Source organism: Colletes gigas, unplaced genomic scaffold (genome assembly GCF_013123115.1).
Source record: "Colletes gigas isolate AHSC1104 unplaced genomic scaffold, ASM1312311v1 Colletes_gigas_Sc00005, whole genome shotgun sequence".
Taxonomy (NCBI): Eukaryota; Metazoa; Arthropoda; class Insecta; order Hymenoptera; family Colletidae; genus Colletes; species Colletes gigas.
In genome coordinates, this window is record NW_025106634.1 from 6186949 (window position 1) to 6210991 (window position 24043).

Below are 24043 nucleotides of genomic sequence, written 5' to 3' on the forward strand. Positions count from 1 at the left end.
CAACCACATTTTTTTTCAAGGGGGAAAGAGGACACGGTGTTAGTCAATCTCATCGTCGACCAAATCGTCCTCCTCCTGACCGTAGTCGTCGTACTGATCTTTCAAATCGTCCTCTTCTTTATCCAGTGGACAGTGGATACACCTCGACTCATTGATACCATAATTGATGCAGGTATCCCCTATGCACTCGCAGCAACCGTCATGGAACCATCTATAACTGGTAGCGCCCATACTTTGACAAGACGCCCGACACTTGTTCCAGGAGTTGCATTGAGCCATGAACGCAACGGTGCAATTGACCGTCATCACGTTGGTCTTTAGCGGGTGCACCTCCGCGTCGGCAGTCTCTGAAAGAACGAACAGATTTCCATGAGACGAAGATCGGACGGTAAAGCAGTTACGCACGGAACAAGAGAATTATGGACACCACGATACGTACGCATATGGTACTTCATCTCTTTCTCGTGTTTCGGTGTGAACAGGGACATATCAAAATCCACCGGAAACGTGAACGTGAGCCACCGTTCGTGCGGATCCGGCTCGGCGGTTAGCGCTTGAAACAGACCTGGCATCGGTTCGCTGAAGTCCTCCACGTGAGATTTTTTACTTAGCGGATTGTCCGTGATGTTTGGTTTCGGACATAGGTCTGCGAGCAACGAGCACACACGATTCAAGACGATAATAACGTTTCTTTATTACGCACAGATACAGGCCGAACGAATGAAAAGTACAGGAAACGTGTTAACTGCATCGCAGAGGGTGAGGTTCAGCGACATAACCTAACTTGTACTGTCGGTAAGAATCACATAGAATCGCGTAACAGTACAGATCGTTTTATAGACATACGATGTTCTTTAACTTGATAGAAATTTCGTGTTTTTATTCCGTCTTATTCAGCAGCAATGTAAAGAGACTCTAGACGTAAACGTTACCGAGGAAATATTACGTACATTCATATTCAATACCAAGCAAACAAACTCGTAGGTAATTAAAGAGCAATGTGTTTGGCATTGTTTGTTAAAACCACGTAAAAATTTTAGTGACTGTATGGAAATTTCGGGAAGCGTAGATCGAAAGTATATCCGGTGAACAGTTTTAGTGGTTCGAATGAAGCACAGATGCCGCGAAGATTCGAAATGATCGTTAAGAAGCGGAAGACGTTTGGCTTACCTACGCACGAGCAACACTCGTCGTAAAGGTAGCTGAGGCAGTTGAAGCATTCCTTGCAGCAAGTGCAGGTGACGACATCGCACTTGCAGCTCTGCGTAAGCATGCACTTGCTCACGACGCTGGCGCAGATTGCCTCGTTGCAGGCCTCGGTGTAGCTCCTCGCCGCCGCCAGAAGCAAGATTCCGATGATACCCACGACCAGCGTCCTGCTCCAACTCGTCATCGTGTTCTAAATAAACAGCCACCAACGGAGATTAACGTCCCACTGGCCTAGTGTCGGACACATGTATCCATCGCGATCGCTGCACCAGCGAGATAATTACGAACAGGGCCACCAGATCCACGTGCATCGGAAAAAGGTTATCGGTAACAATTAAAAACCGCGATAAATATGCGTCGCTTCCTCCAAACAACGTGACGTCGCGGAGGAGCAACAAGACGCGTGTCTACACCGTAAATCGCGTGCGTTGATTACGACCATGAAGCTCGATTAAGGTTATTAAGAATATTCATGAACATGAGTCAGGAGATATCATTAAGAGGAGGATGCGTACCAAAAAAAAAAAATAAAAGAAAAAGGAACTTTTAATCTCCCGCGTTTACGGGTGACCAGCTTATCACCGCGAATCGTTCATCGTAATCTTTCGCGGATACGAATCGATCGATGCGGCGTTCAAGCTCGATAACGACTGTATATATCAAAAACTTGATTCGTTTTTTTACCAAATATGGAGAGTATAGAATCAGTCGAGCATGGTGTTCGATGCAGCGGCGAATAGTACCGCGAGAGAAGGTGTCTCTACGTAGAAAGTATTTAAAATAAAAATTGTAAAAGGCGTCTTTCGACACCTTCGGTGGAAACGGCGTTGAAACGCGATCGAGAGAGGAGATTGTTGGCGGGTAAAGAGGCGGCCGCTAAGATGCAAAGTCCGATAATTCGATGCAAAATGATTGCACGCGTAACGATTACAGCTTTTGAGCGTGCCAATTAAACGAGTATTTATATCTCGCATAATCACGTCCTACGACATTTCGAGCGAATTATTATTGGAAAGGAATTCCGTTTCAACGACTCGTTACGTGAACCGATCTGGAAAAATTTCATGCGAACGTTACCTCTTAAAAATGTATTAGCACGTCGTAGCTTCGCTGCGGGTTATGATCTCGCGATATACTCGGAACGTTACCGGGAATATGTTAAGTGCATCCGATACCGTTTTCTGTACGCGAAAAATATCGAAAAGTTCGCGTCGCGTCCTCGCTCGATATTTCGCCGGCGCCTGTGCTACTCGAGCGAACTTTAACCGACTAACAGAACCGAGGCACGAGTCTCGTTTCTCACACGGAGTCCCCACTCGAAACGTTCGAAAGGTGCAGTCATAAATGAATACCGAACGGATGAATTGGTTTTACGATCGTTTCTTCCAGGTAATTGTTGCCCGTTGTCCCTTTGACGCTAGTTTAACCCGGTGCTACCCTCGACAAGCGCCACTCCATTAAATCTCCGCTATTCGTTGGACCAAACGCAACTCAATGAGCCAGCCGTGGTCGACGATTTCAAGCATTCGCAACAGGTGAACGCGAAGAAAGAGAGATAGAGATACGAAGAAGATATTTTAAAAAATTCTATTCCTGGCTGAATCGTTTTACAAACGTCAGTCAAATTAAAATTTCGTAAACAAGTCTAACATCTTGTTCGTCCGTTTGTCTCACAGAACATTGTATGCAGTTTGCAAACCGTACGCACGGACGCTTTGCATTCTTCCAAGACGTACAAGTTCACTGAATGCGATTGAACTTTCGAGCGTCGAATAGTAGCTGATTTTACATTCGCGAAGAAATATCTAACCGCTCGACACGTTCGCAAGGACGAAGAGGATATATCTTCTCGACGTTTTTATCAAGAAGAAATGTCTATTGCGACGTAACACTCCCGAAATTACGATCCTACGGAGGAAAGCAGCCGTCCTGGCGACGTATCGAAAACACACCGTCGCGATTCCGGTGAAACGACTGCAATTTTTATTCCACGAAGCGACTAATTGAAATGCCGCGGATGTCCTATGCAACGAAGGAATCACGACGGAGGCGCCACGCGCATCGAGGAGACGGGAGACCGAACGAACGGTTTTAGAAAAATTCCAGCTGTATTGAAATGTAAACGCTCGTCATCCAGGGACAGACGTGCTGCTTACAGCCTCGCCTTGTTCTGGCCCGAGGCGATGGAATAACTTCAATAACAAACGGCAATCGGCTTCGTGGAAGGCACCGTGGCGTCTACCTACGTTCGGATCGCAACCGAGGGCTTTCGAATCGCTCTCTTCTGCCCTCTCGCGTTTCGCCTTCCACGTTTTCTTTTTTTACTTGGCTGGAAAATCGTGTCTGGCCAATCGCCTGCACCGCAATAAAGGTATCGACTAGTCTTTCCTCCCGTGAAACTTAAATCTAGCAAAACCACTGCAAGCCTAATTTATTTTCAGAAATGAATTCTCCATTCGTCCAAAGTGCGTATTTCTAACGCATCTACGAATAGACGATCCTTACACACATTACGATTTATAAGGAATGTCGGCAACGAGGAATGATATTTTACAAAAATATGTGGAAAATAAGAAGAAAATACTCGATGAAAACTTGTCTTGGATCGTATGACCAGATGGAATTCCGCGGAGGCTATGATTAGACGATTTACGAGAACAAGGGATCCAATTTAAAAAAGCATCGACCGAAACAAATTTTACGCCTCTCTGTCGAGGAGTTTCTGTGCGTATCATTGCCATTGCTGTCGGCAAACTTTGTCGTCGAACAGTTTACTGCTTCGATAACGCTTATTTATCGTAAATTAGTCTGATATCGACAATATCGTCGTTCTCAGAAACCACAGGAAACGCAGGCTCGATTGATCGTGAAATGATCTACTGTCAGAGACAAATGCTATTCGCGAATAACGAATAAGAATTTCAACGGGTATCGGAGGATTTTTTAAATCGACGTTCAGGCACGAAAAGTTTGTTTACGAATAAATATAAAATTTTTAGGACAGCTAAGCTAGGAAACGCTTGGACAGGTTTTCATCGTTAAATTATCAAGCCACGGAGACCATATTTTTCATCGATCATGGATAATAGTAAGAATGCGCCGCAATCGAAATCCAATGGCGTTTCGCGGATCGGGGATTGCAGTGGCTCGCGAAGCTATTCATTCTCTAGCTGTGAATTCTGTTATTATCGGGGCACTCGAGTCTAGCCGATGTTCTTAAAATATCGTTAGGGCTACGGTAATTGGCAATGCGTCAGCAAAGTTTATAACATAACAGTCGTAGAACGATGTTAAACAATTTCACAACGCTCGTACGTTGTTAGCATTTATGATATTTGATAATTGTCATTCACCGTTCACTCTTCTTTTCGACAATTTCTTTTATCAGCAGAACTACCTAACTTTCTAGCTTTTTAAAAGGCAAATACAGCTTTTAACGTATCAAGTTATTTATTTTTAATTAGAAGATATATAGAAACACAAACATATTCGTTATATTCAAGGGAAATAAAATTCGTTCTACGTTTGTTGCACGATCCAACGTGACAGTTTTGATTTACATTCTTGTATTCGAATTAGTCTAAAACGCGATACGGTACAAAGAGGGATATTTCCCCGACTGGTTGGCAATGTGTTAAGCAAGAACTTGGTCTTTTCGAGTGGTTTCGCGTCTGGTTTGCAACACGTTGTCGGAAACTGTTACGCTTTTGCCAATACCGTGGTCGCGAATCGGGGCTTGTAGCGATACTTTGAAATGGTCGGGTTCGCTGGTGTATCTTGTTCGTTACGGTGTGCGATTGGCAAACGTTCTCGAACGCGTTCATGGTCCACTGTACGTTGCGAGATCTCGGTCGATCGGGGCAACGATTCGAAGCGCAGTTACCGCGAGCGGGGACCGATGGTGCGTCGCGATGGATAACAGATCTCGGAGACGAGGCCAGAAGAGCGCCTCCGTAGAGGCGTTCTCCGATTACCAGGTCGAGAGAAGAGGACGGTAGATCCGTCGACATTTACCTGGCAGTCCTGCGACGTGTTTCCAGCGAGCGAGGCGGTGGGCAGAGCGGTAAACCTATGCGCGGATAACTATTTTAAGAGCGCCCAACCGGTTCGCGTTGCGACTGCCACGAGACATATTTCCTCCGTGAGGTATATCCTTATCGTGGCTCGTCTCGGTCGCGAAGGGAACCGTCGCGTCGCTTTCACTTCCTGGAAGGTCCTTCGAGTCCGTGTTTCTGTATAGGCGAGCACACTCGCGAGTCTCATCCGTACCGTGCACGATTGATCTCGGGGATTTCGTGGTATCGAAAAACTGACCGATTCCGTTACCACCGGGCGACACTTTCTCCCGAACAACCGATCGTCTCTCGGCGTTCCTCGTGTTCACGGACGGGACGGACCGGTACGCGAAACTCTCTGATTCCGAAGGCGAATGGAAGACGGTAGCGTCGCAAGAGTCGAGGAACCGAATCGAACCGCGCCGCGGCACACTGGTCGCGAAGGCGATTCCAGCCGAAGCACGCACAGAACGGGCAAAACGAGGAAAAGGTATCCTCTGGAAATCAACGCGGAGAGAGATCTGTGACGGGTGCGACGAATCGAAGAGCGGCTCTCATTGGACTGAATTAAGGAAGGACGTGGACCGAGAGAAACGGAGAAGCGGAAAGGGAAAGAGGTGAAGGAGGAGGAAAAGGAGGTGTTGGCGATGGTAGCCAAGCGAGTCGGTTGGTGGTGGTGCTGCTGTAGCCGCTGGCGTAGTTGTTACCGTAAGTCGTTCCCGAACACGATGGTGGTAGTGGTTACTGATAGCGATGGTGGTGGAAAAGGAGAAGAGAGCGACTCCGCACGCAGTCTGCCCAAGACTCCGAACAACCAACCGCGCGAGACTGGTTTTCAATTTTTTTCCAACTTTTTGTTTTACCTGTTCCTCCGTTGTCTCCCTATCTTTCCCGTCCCTCTCTCCTTTCCCCCCTTTCTCATTTTGCCCGTCCTCGTGTCTCCTTCGCCGCCCCCGCCGTATCTCTTCCCTTCGGCTTCATTCCCCGTTTCGTCGTCCGGTTTTATCCATGGACCGATCATCCCTTACGGCGTGGCTCGAAGCAACGCACCGGTCGACAGCTCGAATGTACGGGCCTCGATTCTATCGGCGACACCAGGAACTTACGGTACCGCGGGTGCCGCGACGAGCAAGAAAACCATCAGGAAATCTTACGGAAGCGACTCTTCGCGCAGGACCGGAACCTCATCAGCGTTTGCCCCTCGTGCAAGATCCGACCAAGATACAAGGTACAAGGGTTGATCGTTAACTAAGCTCTTCTATCAACTTGTTTGCATCAATTATCGGATAATTAGTGTTACGTCTACTGAATTTTGTCCAGGACTGTAGGTGCAGCGCGCAGCCAACGAGACAGGCAGGCGAGATTAGTGTCAGGGCGAACGAACGAACGAGTCGAGGCGTAGCTTTCGAATCGGGAATCGGGCCGCGTGTCAGCCACGATCGAAAGGAGAGTGATCATCTATCGGGAAGGACTCGAATCGGTACGCCAGCCGCCGTCTTTACGAACGTTCTTAGCCACGAGACACGAGTCCATCGTGCAACCTCTCATTTCCCTCCTACTGCAATCAACGGCATTTAAGCCCCGGAGTTTCGAGCGTTTAAGTATTTAGCTGCTTCCGTCATATCTCGCCGTATACCGAGAACTTTTTTCTGTCCGGACGGACGCTACGGCTCCCTGGAACCCGCTTCTCGCGGCGCCGGTACGCGTTCACGAATCAGCCATTTCGCCTCGAATGCAGGTCCCGAGGTTCCTGCATTCTCCGATCGTTGCATCGTTTCGACCGAGAAAAATTATTAATATATGATATTTAATGGAAAATGTTGACGTTTCGATAGCTTCTTCAACATTGAGGAGTAACCAGAAGTCTGATGTAGAAAGAAACTCTGTCAAAGATCGTTGCTTGGTACGCAACTCATGAGAAATAACACTGTTATGCAACGATGCTGCACGGACCAGCAACCTCGTATCTCGCGACAGATTTAATTTTGATCGAGGAAACGTGGTTCGATGCACGGAAATCGGCCGCGAACTTTGGATTTTCGCCTTTGACAGGAAGAGACATCAATGCCCACGCAGGACAGTGGACGAATGAACAAAGGTAACGTCGACGTTGGTTCGTCCCACTTTACGCGTCGGAGCGAAATAATTGGTTACGCAGGGGCAAAAGCGAAGAAGCGCGGCCAAAGAGGGTGGGAAGAGAGGACCGGAGTAAGAGATCGAGAGGAACTCGTTCCCGGTTTACGCACGCACAGCGAGAGAGAGAAGGACAAAGTCGAAAAGACAAAAGAGGCGAGAGGAGACGGCGCAGGATAAGTCAGGTATACGAAGGTCGTTAGCTCGAAGAAAAATTAGCCGTTTGTCGGAGCGTTCTGTCCAAAGATGGGTCAATCAGATACGAAAACACTTGTCGGGCCGAGCATTGTCCAAAGGTAACAGGCCTACGAAGGATCGCGGACACAGGTATACTTTCGCTCTAATGACCGTTCGAAGAATTCTAAAGGTTCACGGGGTCTTGGAGCGTGTTCGCCAGGGTGGTCGGAATCGTTGACGAGTTCTCTTCGTTGCCATTTTCTTCCTGAGAGCCGTGGGCTACACCACGATTACGACGCGACCACGGTATTTCCGGACCACCGACTCTGCCTTCGACTTTAACTTTCGCGTACAGTGGACGAAATTTCTATACAAACAGTCCTTTAACTGATACAGCCACAGTTATATCGCTTTAAATATTCTATTTTTTGTAGTACTAATTATCTTGAGGCATCTTAAGAAATCTTAAAGAGCTCTCTGACTTTATTGCACGCAATAAAGTTCCCCACAAATTTGCTATCTGATTTGAATCGGGGTAAGTGGCAAATTTGTTTGCTTAAACACTCTCGAGTCTTCTTAGCGTTATATATTGCTGAAAAGTAAAGTTGTCTTCATGATTTTCTTCGATAAGACAAATCAAAACTGCGTTCATTGTCGTAGTTCTACAGTCAAGAATATTTCGAAAAACGAATCGGTCTTGGCTTTTTGCATTTAGTTCTCCTGGCGTAAATAGATTTGTAACGGATAGATTTATGATTAGAACCGCAACCGAAGGATCGTATTCGCCATTTCGATTACTGCTATTATTGCGGTGGACGTTATAAAACGATAAATTTTTCTGTGCCTTTGTCTCGTTCTTTGTGTTACGTACGGCTGACAGGGCAATTTTGTTGTACAGTACGGGTTTCGATCGGTTAGGGGCGTGGTCATAATCTCCGTTATATATTCTATTTCCATATATGCATTCGATCCTTTCACCTCCTGTTTAGATTTGTTTCGTCCGTCAAGGTAAAACTGCAGAAACACTTGTTCGACGAAAATTTTTATAAATATCTGCATGTAACAAGATAAAATCAGTTTACGTTAATGAGTTGCAACATCGCCCATAGGTGACTTTAAACGGAACGAAACAGATATTCATCGTATGTAATTATTAAGTTCCAGGTATAATTGAAACGCGCGGTGAAAAGCATCGCTCGTACAACAAACGATAGAGTAACCGAAAGAGAAACAAATGATCAGCAAAAACGCGATCACTATCAATGATTTGACCTTCAAACATTGAAAAGAGTTGTCAATCATAACGTCAAGTTGGATATCAAAAGCCAAATATTAAAGAAAAAACTTGATCGATCGTTTTATTGTGATCGCTATTATTTATCGAAAAATGAGTAATGATTCACAATTTATTTGTAAACAAACTTTCATTCGTGACTTTATTCGTCCGAATGTCGGTTTAAAAAAAAAACTCATTGGTGAATTGCAATTTACTTGCACTCTCCTTGTTAACAATCGGAAAGATATTATCTGTGAGGCCTCATAGAATTTTTCTTTACGAGTTATATCATTTTTACCATGTCTAATATCAAAATAAATCAATTTTAACGTTCCATTATCCGAAAAATCAATCGGAACATGTATGTTTCCTAATTATTTCGGATAATCGAGGTTCTGCCATAACACTGTACATATATACCTGTCGCCATCTAGCGCAGAAACGGTACAACTTTTACAATGCGACATTCTCGATCGCGTACATACATACGCACGAAATGTCGACGCATAGCTGAGACCGTTTATCCGTGAATAAATTAGTAGCAATCGGTACTGATCCGTACTGATCGGTACTGATCAGTACCAGTCTCGCGTTTCCGTTCGTTTTCTCGTTTGTGTTTTCTTTTTTAAGTTTGCGATCGTGACGTCAGCCAGTATCAATTACGGACGTCAGCGATTCTACAAAGCGGGACACCGAGTGGGGAACACCCATGGATCTTTTTTCGTGTCGGTGAAAATACCGCTACCGTGGTACACGTCATTATCCATTTTGGAAACAAACACGCGGCCGCGTGTCGCGATAGTCCTCTCATTTTCGCCGTAGTTACACGATCACCGAATATTTTCACGGGTTTATCGTTCGATCTTTCTTGATATACACATACGTATTGTACGCGTTGTCAATCTAATCTCGCAATTGATCAATCGCGTACGATTATATGTGATTGCGATTACTTACTTGTGCACCAAGATTATCCGCGTACTTTCATTGGTTAGATTTTATGCGAGAACAGCTGCGAGCCTTCTGTTGTGGTTGCGTCGAGTGAAAATTGTTACATCTCTACTACTTTCACCGAGGCCGATCCAAGTAACGGTAAGCCGTAATATTAAGAATATTTCGTTGTGTATGTATATTTTTTTTTTACGTGACCTCATTTAGTCTATTTCATTTTTAATTTGTGGACATTTCTCGCTTTTTATTTCCCCGAGTTTTGTCAGATATATTTCGCCATACGACGATCGTGATTACCAGAGAAATACGTGGATTTAGAGATTTCTAATTCTAATATATTTGATTTCTTGTCTGTTTAATAGTTGGGCGTAAACGTTGCATGTATCGAATGCCCCAAATGTGTAATCGAATTAGTGTATTTCTGGTGTGAATGCTTCATCGTGATATCTTTCGCGAGTAAACATCTGTTGCATGTTCGAAAAACAAGTTATCAGTGAATTTAATGAAAACGCGGTAAAGTGAAAAGGCGTAAACCAAACTGATGCTTCTAGTAAGTTGTTCTGGAATAGTCCCTAAATTGGAATAAGTATATTTTAAAAATTTAATGGCATTACTTGTTTTTACCTTGGTAGTCAATGTGTTAATGTGTTTAAAGTTATAATTGTTTCTAAATTTAATCATATTGTGTTTTGTTGTAGAAAAATGAAGTACTACCTGTTATTCATCTTAATAATTGCAACAGTACAGTTATCCGTTGCACCACCCGTCAATCAAAAGAATAAAGATGGAGAACACGACGGAGAAAATGAAATTGACGATGTGGATGAAATGGTACGTTCTTTTGCTAAACAATTAATTTCTATTTCATTGACAAAACTAATAATGTATGGTCTTTGCGCAGGCAGACATTATGGAGTATCGCAGGTACCTGATGGAAGTTGTGCAGGTATTAGAAAGCGATCCTGACTTCCGAGCAACATTGGAAAAAGCAGACGAAGCGGATATACGCGTGTGTTGAAATTACATTATTCCATAGTTAAGACTTTGAATTATTCTTTACTCCTACATGTATTTTTTTTTATCAGACTGGGAAAATAGCTGATCAGCTACAATTTTTGAATCACAATGTTAGATCAAGGTTGGATGAGATAAAGAGGGAAGAACTAGAACGGTTGAGACATCTGGCAACGAAGGAAAGCGAATTAAAAGATGGTCTAGATATCGATCATCTTAAGATAAGCGAACATTTAGACCATACTAATACGCGTACATTCGAAATACAGGATTTGAAGAAATTAATTGCCAAGGTAATAGAAAAGTATAGTCGGTGGAAATTGCAACCGGCAAATAGCGACGACGTATTCATTAGTTTTTTACACAGACCACAAAGGACTTGGCAAAAACTGATAGAAAACGACGAGAGGAATTTAAGCAGCATGAAATGGAAAGAAAGTTCGAGGAACAGGAAAAATTAAAAAGTAACACCATTAATCGAACTTTTAATTTATCGATTTTGTACTAATTGTATTTATTTCAGAAATGGACGAGCAAGAGAAACAAAAATACGAGGAAGAATTACAAGCGATGAAGGAGAAGCACAAGCCGCACGAACCCGTAAGTTGCGTAATACGCGTTGTCCATACTTTCGTATCTCTTACGATTTATAAGTTCTTATCTGTAGGTACATCATCCAGGTAGTAAGCAGCAATTAGAAGAGGTATGGGAGAAACAAGATCACATGGATACCGAAGATTTTAATCCTAAAACATTCTTTTTCTTACACGGTAGTAAAAAATTTACGTTAATTATTATTAGGTTAGGATAAACTGCTACGTAATATTTTTCGTCGAATGTAGCTATATAACAAGAAATATTTTAGACGTTGACAGTAACGGAGTGTGGGATCAAGATGAAGTTAAAGCACTGTTTTTGAAAGAACTGGACAAACTATATGCGCAGGGTGCAACGAATGATGATTTATTGAAGCGCGCGGAAGAGATGGAAAGAATGAGAGAGCACGTATTTAACGAAGCTGATCTAAACAAGGATGGACTTATTAGGTATGTATATATAACTTTTATTTGCTCTAAGTAATTTTTATAACTACACTGCTATTTCAGCTTCGAAGAGTTTGTAGAACAAACTAAAAAACCAGATTTTCAACAAGATCAAGGCTGGCAACCATTGGACGAGCAGCAAATTTATACTCAAGAAGAATTTGACGCTTTCGAGAAATATAAGCACGAGGAGATAGAAAGACTTATTGCCCAAGGAATGGTAAGTACCGAAATGTAGATAAAATTGTAGCAAGGTTTGATTTTGATTGATACAAATGTTTTACTGTATAGATTGCGTTATCTTTATTGCTTTAATACACATCTTTAGTTAGTAGCATGCAAAAAACTAACAACGTGGCTGTAAGTTTAAAGGTAACTATCTAAAAGGTACTGTTAGAACGAAAAATGTAAACTTGCGAAAATAAAGCGCGCCAAGCCCGGTGACACCCATCGCGCGTTATTTGTAAGACACTTGTAACAACAAAGGTTCAAAACTTGTTACCTGAGATAGCACATCGTCTAGTATTTTAATTTTGTTTCTAGATGAAGAATTTATAATTTCTTGAATCATTAATCGTTAATCTTTACTCATTCGTTTTGTTTCTCTTTTTTACGTCGCGTTGTTTGTAACGTTTTCGTAATGGATAATAACTAGCTTGTGCACTTTTTGTTGCTGTTATTAGCTACAACCAGATCAAGGTAATATACCTGCACAACACGAGTCGGTAAGTAATTGTAATGCTTTCAATAATATTTTGTTGAAAATACGTACGAAAGAAAAGGAAAATAATTGATATTTTAAGAGAGTAGAAGAAATCCCTAAGAAGCTTTGCTTTGTACTTAGTACGCTCTGTGCAGTTGAAAATTAACATTTATTAATGAAGCGACACATTATGATGCGAGTGTTGTCAACATTTTGCAGTTCCCACCGCAATACGCACGCCATCCAGTGCCTCCCCAGGAGTACGCACAACCAAGAGGACCGAATCAGAATATCCCGCATCAACAACAGTTCCAAGATCCAAATCATCTGCAATATCAACATCCACCGCAACCCGTTCATCAGCAACAGTATCCTAATCACGTGCCAATACATGGGCAAATGCCGCAACAGTACCCAGATATGTCGCAACACCAGCAATTCCAGGGTGAATTACCTCCGAATCAGCAACACCACCAAATGCAAGTACCTCAATCGCATGTTCCGGTCCAACACCACCAAGGACAAGTTCCGGTTCAGCAACACGAGCAAATGCAAGTAGCGCAGCCCCATGTACCGGTTCAACAACACCAGGGACAAGTTCCTATTCAGCAGCACGAACAGATGCAAGTAGTGCAGCCGCATGTACCGATGCAACAACACCAGGGACAAGTTCCGATGCAGCAACACGAACAGATGCAATTAGCGCAGCCGCAGGTTCCGGTTCAACAACACCAAGGGCAAGTACCGGTCCAGCAACACGACGGACAAGTTCCGGTCAAACAATACGGGCAGATTCCAGTTCAAGAACATGGACAAATTCCGGTACAACAAAATACCTTGAATCAAGTACCGCACAGTGTCGAAAGTAACGCAGTTCCGCCAATAAATAGCCCGAATCAGTTGAACTCGCAGCCCTCGCCCGTATTGGCGCACCAAGAAATTAATAGGAATAATATAGAAACTGGCGGGAAGGTGTAATCTCGAAATCTCTGCCGGAAAAGAAGGAACCCAGTTTCAGTAAGTATCGGAAGACATACAATGAGAATGAAATTTAAATTTAAAAGATAATACTCGAAATACTCTGCTTCGAAGATTTTCTTTCATGCATTTCTCCATTTTTATCTGCCCAACGATTCTATAGCGTCTTCGTACGATCGATATACAAAGTTTTGGCGTTGCGTTTTATCACGGAAGGTCAATTAATTTATTTATCATGATATGTAAATAAAATCTGTTTTCAAGAAAAGCAGACCTGGGTTAGGTTTTCTCGTCCGTTCGACTCCTCGATCCTTATTGTCCAGTAGAAACTCGTCGTTCCTCGAAATCGTTTTTATCGATGGGGGGTGGTTCAATGAAAGAGATCGTGTTTAATTTCTCATATTTATTATTGCATACTGTTTATGTTAGTATATTACTTAGGTATACGTGCCAAATAGCAACTTAAATGTATGATTGCGTGATTCATCTGTTTGTTTCACCCGTCAAGCACGGATAGGTAGGTAGGTAGGTAGGTAGGTAGGTAGGTAATATAACGCTTACTCCACTATATATAGGGTGTATTTATAATTATAGCATATGTCGGTAGAACGTCATCTTACATGCTAATCGGTAATAAATAAAAGAGGAATTTGTAATGGGTGACAGGTTTTTGCTTTGCATCCGTGACTAAAAAGTAAACTATCTCTCCAAAGCCTCGGTTCGTATCAAGGTGTTCGGAAGAGAACGGAAAAACAAACGTCGGTTTGCGATTCGTCACGGTTACATACACGTTATTTCGAGCGTCTCCGTTGAAGACACGCGCGCAACTATTCGTATATTGGTGTGTCGGTTTAATCAATTCTCGACTATCTACTCAAAAGAAATACATTGTTTAACGTAAAATAGAAACAATAATAACTATAAAAAGTATCGCCACCTGCAAAGAAACGTCGCGCTGGCCGTCCGTAGGACAGCCGAGCGTTTTTCTATAGGCCGCGACGATTTCGAACGTATCGATCGAGATTAGAAACAACAACGAAGACAGGATAGACGCTCACGACTCCGTGGTGTCGCACGAACCAAGGCTGAAACGCGATAGAGATACGAATTCGACGCGTAAAGTCGAACCAACCGGTCCTGTATCGGTCTCGTTTCCCCAATTATCGCGACGCATTGGTCGGAGGGCTGATACTCTCCAAAAAACATCATTCGCAAGCGCTTTGAAAAATATTTTGTCATCGTACCAAAATCGTCCCGCCTCTCGTTGAAGCGACCAATGCCGCCGTCGCGTCGGCGCGTTTCAGCGACAGATTCGAACGAAACGGAGGCCGTCGGATCATCCGAAAGTACGTAAAGTATCTTCACGACCGGACAAATAAATATATTACAGGTTACGATAATAAAGATGAACTTTGCCGTATAATTAACGTTGCATTCTCTCTATTTACAGTGAACGCGCGGTTGTGCCTGTCTGTCGCATAGCGTACTGTGTGTTCTCGAGTGTACTTGTTCCAAGAATGTGTCTTTCCTTTTCAATCGCACCCCTTCATCTACCGTTCCCTCTGTCGTTTTAATACTTTTTCGATCCCTCATCGAGCACAGGCGAAAGAATTTGGCCGTTTCTTTCCTCCGTCTCTTCGAAGGAGCGAAAGGGAACCTTCGACCTTGAACGGCCAATATCTTTCGCCTCCACCTACGCGACCAGTAACTCTTCCGATTCTGTCCCCCTTTCATGCATACGTTCGTAGGTAAGTGTCGTGTCGTGTGTGTGTGTGATCGTAGAAGTATCGGATGCGCGTGTGTTAGTGGATGCGTGTGTGTGTGTGTCGGATATTGGCAGGCGGCCGGGTGTGTACGATTAAATAATCAGTTTCTGAAAAATGTGCGATTCTATTGCTCGACTACTAGTTCCTGTAAATTAGGATGCCACCTAGAGTTTATTCTCGAACTGTTCTCGGTCGTTACTGCAGCAGAGAAACGGAAAACACGCGAGTCGAACGCGCCTTTTTCTCCCCCATTCTGTTTGCTACTCCGAGCGCGTTTCTTCTTCCGCTGTCGTAACGTTTCTCTCTCTTTCACTCTCTCGCTTTCTCTCTCTCTTTCACTCTTACTCGCTTACTCTCTCTTTCTCGCTCTCTCGCTCTCTTCCTCTCTCTCTCCGGCGAATGCCGTTACGCGTTACACGTCCTGTAAACTAGCTCGTAAATCGCGGATACGATACAACTACGGTTTGTTTATCGCTTTAATTCTTACAGTTTGTCGGGATTTCTTTCGGTGTCTTCTCTTTCTTTCGCGTATCAAGGGTGGCTTGTACGTCGTTTCGACCATTAATCGTAATACGATGTTACACCTCGAAGCTAAGGCGAAAATAAAGAAAAGAGTTTCGGCGCGTGCGTGATACATTTTTTGTTAGATCCTGTTTCACGGAGTCCCAAATAGTAGAACGAACGTTAGAAGTTTGTGTGTACAGGCGTTAACGTTCTGGCGGACCGCGACGCTCGAGAATCTTCCGACAATTTGCTCGTTACACCAGTGACCAATTATATCGTTACATTTCAATACATTAAAAACGGGCGGCTCGATCGAAATACCACTAATATATTACGTGTATTTTTCCAACAGGATCGAGCATCGTTTCTATCGCTACTCGTTACAGGGAACAACGGCGCACGAATCGACTGGATCGAATCAACGGTTCCCAATCGACTATACAACGAGAGAAATACAATTACGTTCGTCGTACGCGTTACCAAGCACCGCGCACACGGAGGAAAGCAGTTTTCTCGAGTATCACGGTTTCCAAACATTAACGCGAGCCGGTGTGGCCCTGGCCTGAGTGTTCCTCGCCTCTCGCGGGCTGAAAACGCTTCGCTCGCGAGTCCTCCCCGTTCGATTCTACGTTGCCCGCGCGTCCCAAACTTTCGCGAACGTCTCTCGATCCCCGTGTTTCGCGAAAGATGGAACGAGCAAGACGGATCGAGGGAACGGAAAACCCGAGAGACCGATCGATAAGCGAGCGAAACGTTAGAAGCCACGAGGACAAATGGGCAGGTGTTCCTCCTCCCCCTTTCTGTTTCTGGAAAGTAGTATACTAGCGTCACGCCCGTCCGTCCTTACGTTGCCTCGATAAAAATTCTAAGAGCTACTTTGTCTTCGACTCTACGGTCCTTATACTTTTGTCTAACTTAATCTCATCCTGTGAACTTTTGTTTCGTCCTCGACGACGTTTGAACGGAAAACTGTGCGCCATCTTCCTTCAAAGTAAAACGCATCCAGCAGCAACCTTATATAGCGTCAATATATCAATTTATGTATATATATATATACTTTTTTTTTGTCTCATATATATATTTACTTTACTTTGTGTTCTATATCAATAATAGCGTATTAGATGCTTTTTTTTTTTTGTTCACTTACACCTTATGTATGTAATATAAGTATCTTTGTTTTTTTTCTTCTTCATCTGTTCACAGATATATATCAAAATGCGTAAACGAAAGTTCCTCGAAATATCCGTTCCCTCCGTTGATTCAAGTTACACGCTCTTACCCTCCTCCTTCTCATCTTCGCTTGATCTCTCTCTCGCTCGCGCTCTCTCTTTCTTTCTCTCCCTCTCTCTCTCTCTTTCTCTTTTTCTCCCTTGTTCTCTCGCTCTTTCTCTCTCTCTCTCTCGTACAAGCGAATCGAAAGAAACGTTTACGAGAATATGCCATTCAGGGTATTACCGGTGATGAGTTGATCCGAAACAGAAATTTTGTCCGGTTTGCTTGTAAAGATCCTGTACATTCGCTCTGTCACGCACACAAAAGGATTCGTAGACACATTGCGTAATCGACGAAAAACTATTCCGCCGCGTCGTTCGTAAAGGAAAGCCAAAAGTTTTCGCAAAATATTCGAGTTCCTCCATTGGTTTCTAATCCTCGACTATTAACCGTGCGCGCTTATTTTCCTCTTTTTTTTGTTATATGTTTAAATTTCGCGCAGCGTCGCTGAGACTTCGAGACGAGACGAAGAGAATATACGTTACTCGGAAGAAATGTTCATTATTTTTACGCAACGTCCCCACAAATAATATTATCTGGTTTCCCTTTTCTTTTTCTCTCTAGTCACAAACGATTCATACGGTGATGCGAAATTTCGAACGACTTTTCATCATGTACAAGTGGTCACGGTCTACGGGACACGTTAAATTTTTTACTTTGGAAGGCACTTACTACTTTTTTTTTTATACAATATTAATTTTAATCTCTTCCACATTCTCGCCTGTTCACATGCCCCATCCTTTTCTCTCGCACACTCCCTCCCCAATCTCTCTGCCCTCCCCCTACGCTCTCTTTCACCCCCCGCCCCCCTCCCTCACCCCGCTAAAATTCTCGCAATTTCGTTCGCGGCTCTTTGAACTCGTATATTTTTTCTCTGTTTCTTTTCTCAAACCGATCTCTCAACCACCGTCGGCCGGGCTCGCGAATGTTCTTTCGCTACGGCCTTGCCGCGCCCGGTATTCGTTCAAATTTACCTTCTCGTTGAACACATTAAGCCTAAATTGTAATAAAATCTTTTAAAATCGCGACCTACCGTATTCCATCAGGTTTCCCCTACTTTCTTACATTTCCTCTCGATCGTTCGCTCTCCCGCGGCGTTGTTCCGATTCCCGCGGAAAAATAAAATCGTGCTCCGTCGAGGTACTTTTACCACCCCGTCGACCCGTGCGTAGTGCGCCCTAAACGTTTCCTCGTTTTTACGTCCAAAAAAATCTTTCGTATCAAGAATAACGCGTTTCAGAGTTTCCCCGAAATTTAATTTCCTAATCGCCGATAATAATACAACTTTGCTAATCGATCCGCCCTCGAACGCCTTCCTACAAACCGTTTTTTAAAGCTTCCGGTAGGGGAGTGGCACGAGAACAACGTTTCATTTTGTTTCGCTCCCGAAAAATTGTCTAGACAAACGGATAACACGACGGACAAACCTATGCGCTCCATTATTTTTAGTTATTTTTTTTTTTTTTCTTCTCTCTCGAGCAAAAGCGAAAAGCGATGGTCTTTTCCTTTTACAGAAGGCCACTTCGAATTTTTTTTTCTTGTTTAGTTTTTAATACTTACAAAGAGTCACTCGAACCGGTGTGCCAGCTTTAAAAAATCTGTACTTTTACGTCTTTTTTTTTAGAAAGTTCCGTTCTCACTTTTCTCTGTCTCACGCACCCTCATCATTCTTCCACATTCTCTCAGCGTTCTCCCTCTTTCTGACCCCTAAGGATGGCCGTGGGTCGCACGAAATCTCCGAATCGCGGTTCGTGGCAAGAACGATCGAGGAGTAGACGCGGATCCGGATTTACACGCCCGATCAAATCGTCGTTCTTCGATTGTCGAGGATCGAGGGTCCTTCGCGAAAAGTCGTACGCGCAACGTGTAAAATTTTGAAAAATAGCACGATCTTTCCGAAGCAAAAACACTCGTTCGCGCACGTCACGCCCATTCTCTCAATCCGTCTCGGACTAAACCAGTAAAACTCTCAACGAGCACACGTTACGCGCAACATCCACACACGCTCACGCACGCACGCACACACGCACACACCTATCGACGTTTTCTCCAGTTCCAAATTCAATGAATTTCGCGGCCGCGTCGCCGGTTAATTTTTTTTTTTTTTCATTTCCCTAATCTCTAAACCTTATAATTTTTATACTTGGCATACCCCAAATATGGCAGGAAGGCAATCTTTACGCTTAATAAAGTACAGCAATCGGTATTGTTCTCTCTTTTGCGTCCTCGGGTGTTCGCTCGAGCCGAACATACATATTTATCTGTTCTCTTTCGTTCCGTAAGAGGTTTTTATCTTTTTTTTTTTTCCCCCCTTCGTCTTCTCGTCTCGACGGACAGTCGTAAGCAGATCTCGCAGGTCGCGCGATCTCGTCGGACTGTTCGCGGTTACACGGACGCGCAAACGAACTACGATCCTCTCGAATTTTTGATTTCTCGACCGGATATAATATAGGCCGGGCCGCGGGATCGTTTCCTTTGCTGTTTACCCGGACGTTGATCGAGAACCGCGATCACCGACGAGACCCTCTTCATTGACCAAAAGCTGCGACGCGTCACGTTCGGAGTCGATCGATCGACGCGGACAGTGGCTCGCGACTCGCGATCGCTCGCCAATTACTATACATTTGGCATTAAACGTACGGTTATCGTATATGCGTGGATATATAAATCTCGAGTCGAAGCGTGCTAGTCGCTTCTCGTCGCGCGGAGCGTTTTCGCTCGGCCGAATAAATGGCGCGAGCAGGTAGCTACGGAACGTTTTCCTTCGAACAGGCGGTTCTGCGGCTGCTACGGCGGCGATCGAACGCGCGCCCGATCGATCCTTCACGGATCGAGGATCGATCGGCGGCGCTCGGCGTCGCCGGATGGCTCGCGGCGCGCGCCTCTCGTCCATTCGTCTCCCTTTCTCTCTTTCGTTTTGATTGTGAGCTGTCGATCCCGTTTCGAGATCGATATACATGGTATACTCTCGCGTCGCTGCGAGGACGAATCGTCGCGCGGGGAGATCGAACAACTCGAGCAGCCGCGCTCGATCGCGATCGAGCTATCGCTCGAAAGAGCAGGGGCCGCGGAGCGGACCAAGCCCGCCGCGAACGCCGATCCAACACGATTAGCTCTTTCGTCCTCGGCCCTGTTCGGCTTACTATTCGCAGCGGGAGTCGGTTAGCGGCTCCAGCTTCACCGGTATCTTGTCTTTGTCCTTGAGTCCGTGGGGACTCTTGACGAGGTCCGCGATGTCCTCCTGGAAGAGATTCTCGGGCCGCGGGCTCACGAAGCTCCGCGTCGGCTTGTAGGTCATTCCGCTGACGCCGATTCCGACCTCCACGCTGCTCGGTATGTGACCCGGGTCCATCAGAGGGCCCAACGGACTCGCCAACGGACTCTCCATCGGGCTCTCCGGCGGACCGCCGGACCCTGGACTGGCCAGACCCAGATTCAACGGCGAGTTACCGTTGTTACCGCCGCCACCGACGCCCACGCCGACGCCCACGCCTCCGCTGCCGTTGTTGCTACCGATAATACCGGCACCGCTGTTGTTGCTGTTGTGGTGGTGCTGGCTGGCCTGCATCGCCGCTTGCAGGTTCGACGAGAGGCTGGTCGACAGGTTCGCCGAGAGATTCGTCGACAGGTTCGTCGCCATCATGTCGTGCTGCTGCGAATGCGCCGCCGCTACCATGCTGCACATCTGATGCCGCAGACCTGCGCCAGCAAACGACCTCCATGTTATCCTTTCTAAATGTTAGGCATGGAAGGATTTGAAAAAGCGTGAGTTGGAACAACCGTTCGACAGGCTTTGGTGTCTGATCGAGTAACGTATCCGTCCTTTGTGTCTGTCGGGTGTGTTTCACGCGGCAGAGTCGAATGTATCGCTGGAAGATGAGACGGACCAGCCAACGAACATGTTTTTACTTGTATTCTCTTTTCCAGAAATAAGAGATACGATATGTCAAAGACTGTCGAGTATTGAATAACCCGTTGCAAGAGTTAAGAGCCAGAGTGGCGAAACTTTGACAAAACGCGACGATCGAAACACCAAGAAAAATCAAACGTTATGCCAAGATTGTCGGAGGAAAGGTTGGATCGCGAACCGTGTGTGCTGGGTGTGGAGATCAAGGACGAGAAGCGGAAGAAGAAGAGTTGGAAAAGACGTTACCTTGAGCGACCGCGGCAACCGCGGCCGCGGTCACGGCTCCGGGGCTGACCGCACCTTCCGGTCCGTTACAAGCCGCGTAATTCGCCAAACTCGGGTACATGGAGGTCGGTTCTTCCTTGACGATGTGCGGAGAGTGACCATCGCGGAACACCACTGCTCGAATCACTCCGCGGATGTGCTCGTCGGGCCAGACACCTAGTAGAATCCTCTGCGGCCTGCCTCTTCCCTTCGGGCGAAGATCTGAGCAACCCAGAAGCGCCGGAAATCGTATTTAGGGATCGAAAGCTGGCTCTATTGGAGTACTCGCGACGATCTGCCGTTTCTCGACACCCGACGCCCCCGACGTTCTTCGCGTTTCCGATTTATCCTTATATCGTTCCTCGTTAAATTACCTACCTTTCCTTCTACGTTGAAGCGCGAATCAGGTACCGTGCGAAAAATCGAGTTTCGAGCCAAGGCGGCATAAACAATGTACAGCGTGTAGGACTCATATGTTATCTGTATAGTTTTAAGAAGAAATTATGCATATCAAATGGCTGCGCTGTCGCTTGTCGGAAACTTTATAAACGTAATATATACAATTTTTGGAAAGTTTCATGCATAATTTCTTCTTGGAACTTGAGTGAAACGGGGTTTGCACTCCAAATTCATCCTTTTGCAAAACAAATTTAACACCGTGGTGTTCCATGTCAGGGCAACTGACCCTGCGCTAAAGCATCTGATTTGCAAAAGGGTGAATTCGATCTGTGAAAGGGTTAATTCGGAGTGCAAAGCCTGTGTCGGTCAAAATGATCCCCGCGAGTCCCTCCAAAAAACGAATTGGCAATTAATCGACGCTCAATGGACGCGGAGTGATCAAGGTCGGCGGGATTCGTTTCTCGAGATCGCGTTTCCGGTAGATCCGTGAGACGAGAAACGGCCGTGACGCGAGGGTTTAGTGAAAATGGCAACTAACACTCACCGGCCCCGCCGTCGGCGCTCGGACCCAGCATGTTGTGCACTCGATTAGCATAGAGAACGAACGTCGGGTACGGGATGTCGTATTTCCTGAAACAGAAACCACCAACGAGTCTTGGAAAAAATTCCTTGCTGTCGGTCGATCCTAGAGGGACGATCGATTTTCGTTAAGATTGCCGTTCGAGGGTCTTTGACCGCGTTTTTGCGTTCAAAGAAAGGGACTTTGTAATGGCAACGCGTACGTCGGCCGAGTTTTACGACCGGGGGATACAATTTCCGAGAACTCGCGTTCTTCGGAGCCCGACGCGACCGATTGTTTACTAGCTGCTCTGACTCGTTTGGGACGCGGTCGAATAGTACTACAGCCGACGAACGAAATTATCGGGTTAGGTCTGCTGTGTAAGGTCTCATTCTAGCACGAATCGTTACAACGAAATCATCCAGCGTACATTATCCACTGATGGATTTTATATTACTCCTAACATATTTAACGTATGCGTACGACAGGGATCGGTTTCGGGGTTTAAAATGGTTCGTGGATAACTTATATTCCGAATAGATGTTTGAATAACACTTTGAAATAATCATTTTTCGAACTTTTTCAACATTGGTTTTAGAAACTCCGGTATTGAGTGAAATCCAGGTAGAAAAGTGTGCCAAGACTCAAACAAGAGGGTACGAAAACACCGTGTAAGTGAATTAAAACTGCAGCGACTGTTTCTGGATGGCTGGATGACAAATCAACAATGGATCGACGAAAAGTTTGGGCCGTGCGAAACCTTATCTACTGAAAAGAGTGAGTAACAAATTCCTTGGAAAATACTCGTTTATTTAGTATTTACATGTACACACTTTGCGATAATTTTTCCAACGACAACGAAATTCACGAGCAAATATCGTAAACAAAAGGAACCGACGACTCTTATTCTTTTCGACATTTTTACTCTTAGCGAGAAGCAGAATTTTGTTAAAAGTTCTCTCGACTTGTTACAGACGCGAGTCTCGTAACCCTTGCTCGTCCATCGAATTTGCCGACAGTTTCGTTTAAAATTCGGCATTTCGTTATATCGGTCCGATGAACTTTCTTAGTTTAATTTACTCCGTCGCGCCGCAAATATCCACCTAATAATGAAATTCTTCTCAGCGAGTTCCTTAAACGAGGGGGGAAACGTCTGACGCGGACATAATCCAGACGATTCGACTGGTTAAATAGCGACGCGACGCGCTTCTCTATTCAGCAAACGTGCGAAATTTAGCTTTAACGGTGTTTGAGTGACGGAGAAACGACGACCGCAAACGAAAACGAACCGACCCAACCGATTTTCCATGATTCCAGTGCGAAATAATTCGCGAGACTCGCGAAAAACTCGCTGTTTCCATCGTGTTCCATAACTTCTGATTTCTTACGTCTCAAAGTCTCAAACGATCGTAAATTTAATCGCTATTGCGTTTCCTATGAGCAGATACTCTCGAATGCGAAGCTTTCGTTCTATAGAAACACGTTTCCTCTCTTTCTCTTTGGGCTTTACGATCGAATCGGGCAATCTGTAGAGTTTTAAAAAAAATCGACCCTCCTCTCGATCGAATCGTATTCAAAATATCGAGGACATAATAGTGAAACTCGAGAAACGTTTAGATATTTAATGGTAAGGAAAAGTGTGTTACCTTGCGGCTTGGCTCAAGGACAGTCCCTCTTTAAGGACGCTGAAGATCGCCTCCGCCATCGTTTCCGGTCGCCAGGATTTGAGGGGCCCGCGTTCCCTGAAGCGTAGATTGTGCACCAGGCTCTGATTGGTGTTCCAGCACTTCTGCCACATCGACTGCAGCTGATATTGGTAGCTGTCTGCTAGTT

At 45.0% G+C, this 24043-nt stretch overlaps 3 protein-coding genes across 13 annotated transcripts in view; 1 reads left to right on the top strand and 2 right to left on the bottom strand.

Annotated features, from left to right (window-relative positions):
* Positions 1-36: 36 nt before the first annotated feature.
* Positions 37-6483, bottom strand: LOC122395376 (twisted gastrulation protein homolog 1-A-like). 2 transcript variants are annotated; one of them, XM_043392880.1, is made up of 4 exons: positions 5224-6483; positions 1171-1399; positions 440-646; positions 37-347 (listed from the first exon to the last, which is right to left on the bottom strand). In XM_043392880.1, the coding sequence occupies exons 2-4, from the start codon at positions 1391-1393 to the stop codon at positions 40-42; spliced, it is 738 nt and encodes a 245-aa protein (XP_043248815.1). In that variant the 5' UTR covers positions 1394-1399; positions 5224-6483; the 3' UTR covers positions 37-39. The 2 variants fall into 2 exon arrangements, with proteins under 2 accessions (XP_043248815.1, XP_043248816.1); XM_043392881.1 differs by lacking the exon at positions 5224-6483 and adding an exon at positions 2562-2816.
* Positions 6484-9376: 2893 nt separating this feature from the next.
* LOC122395374 (nucleobindin-2) lies at positions 9377-13804 on the top strand. 3 transcript variants are annotated; one of them, XM_043392874.1, is made up of 11 exons: positions 9379-9942; positions 10500-10632; positions 10703-10810; positions 10887-11108; positions 11183-11279; positions 11339-11415; positions 11483-11585; positions 11681-11861; positions 11922-12078; positions 12542-12583; positions 12781-13804. In XM_043392874.1, exons 2-11 carry the CDS (start codon positions 10504-10506, stop codon positions 13537-13539), a joined length of 1875 nt encoding a protein of 624 aa, XP_043248809.1. In that variant the 5' UTR covers positions 9379-9942; positions 10500-10503; the 3' UTR covers positions 13540-13804. The 3 variants fall into 3 exon arrangements, with proteins under 3 accessions (XP_043248811.1, XP_043248809.1, XP_043248810.1); XM_043392875.1 differs by lacking the exon at positions 9379-9942 and adding an exon at positions 10190-10351; XM_043392876.1 differs by lacking the exon at positions 12542-12583 and having other exon boundaries at positions 9377-9942.
* Positions 13805-17904: 4100 nt separating this feature from the next.
* LOC122394971 (protein bric-a-brac 2-like) overlaps positions 17905-24043 on the bottom strand; it is a 253470-nt gene continuing 247331 nt past the window's right edge. For 3 of the 8 annotated variants that reach the window (XM_043392204.1, XM_043392202.1, XM_043392194.1), the window contains 4 exons: positions 23857-24034; positions 22190-22281; positions 21235-21474; positions 17905-20780 (listed from right to left, as the gene is read on the bottom strand). In XM_043392204.1, the coding sequence (XP_043248139.1) occupies positions 20224-20780; positions 21235-21474; positions 22190-22281; positions 23857-24008 (1041 nt within the window). In that variant the 5' untranslated portion in view covers positions 24009-24034 and the 3' untranslated portion in view covers positions 17905-20223. Of the gene's footprint in view, positions 20781-21234; positions 21475-22189; positions 22282-23856; positions 24038-24043 lie in introns of all 8 variants that reach the window. The other 5 variants (XM_043392200.1, XM_043392203.1, XM_043392193.1 and 2 more) reach the window with 3 other exon arrangements.

Coding starts and splice junctions, on each gene's coding strand:
- LOC122395376 (XM_043392880.1), bottom strand. CDS start 1,393: ATGACGAGTTGGAGCAGGACGCTGGTCGTGGGTATCATCGGAATCTTG. Junction 647..1,170: donor CGAGTGTTGCTCGTGCGTAG/GTAAGCCAAACG, acceptor CGTTGCTCGCAG/ACCTATGTCCGAAACCAAAC. Junction 348..439: donor AGAGATGAAGTACCATATGC/GTACGTATCGTG, acceptor TCGTTCTTTCAG/AGACTGCCGACGCGGAGGTG.
- LOC122395374 (XM_043392874.1), top strand. CDS start 10,504: ATGAAGTACTACCTGTTATTCATCTTAATAATTGCAACAGTACAGTTA. Junction 11,586..11,680: donor AACATTCTTTTTCTTACACG/GTAGTAAAAAAT, acceptor GAAATATTTTAG/ACGTTGACAGTAACGGAGTG. Junction 11,862..11,921: donor AACAAGGATGGACTTATTAG/GTATGTATATAT, acceptor CTGCTATTTCAG/CTTCGAAGAGTTTGTAGAAC.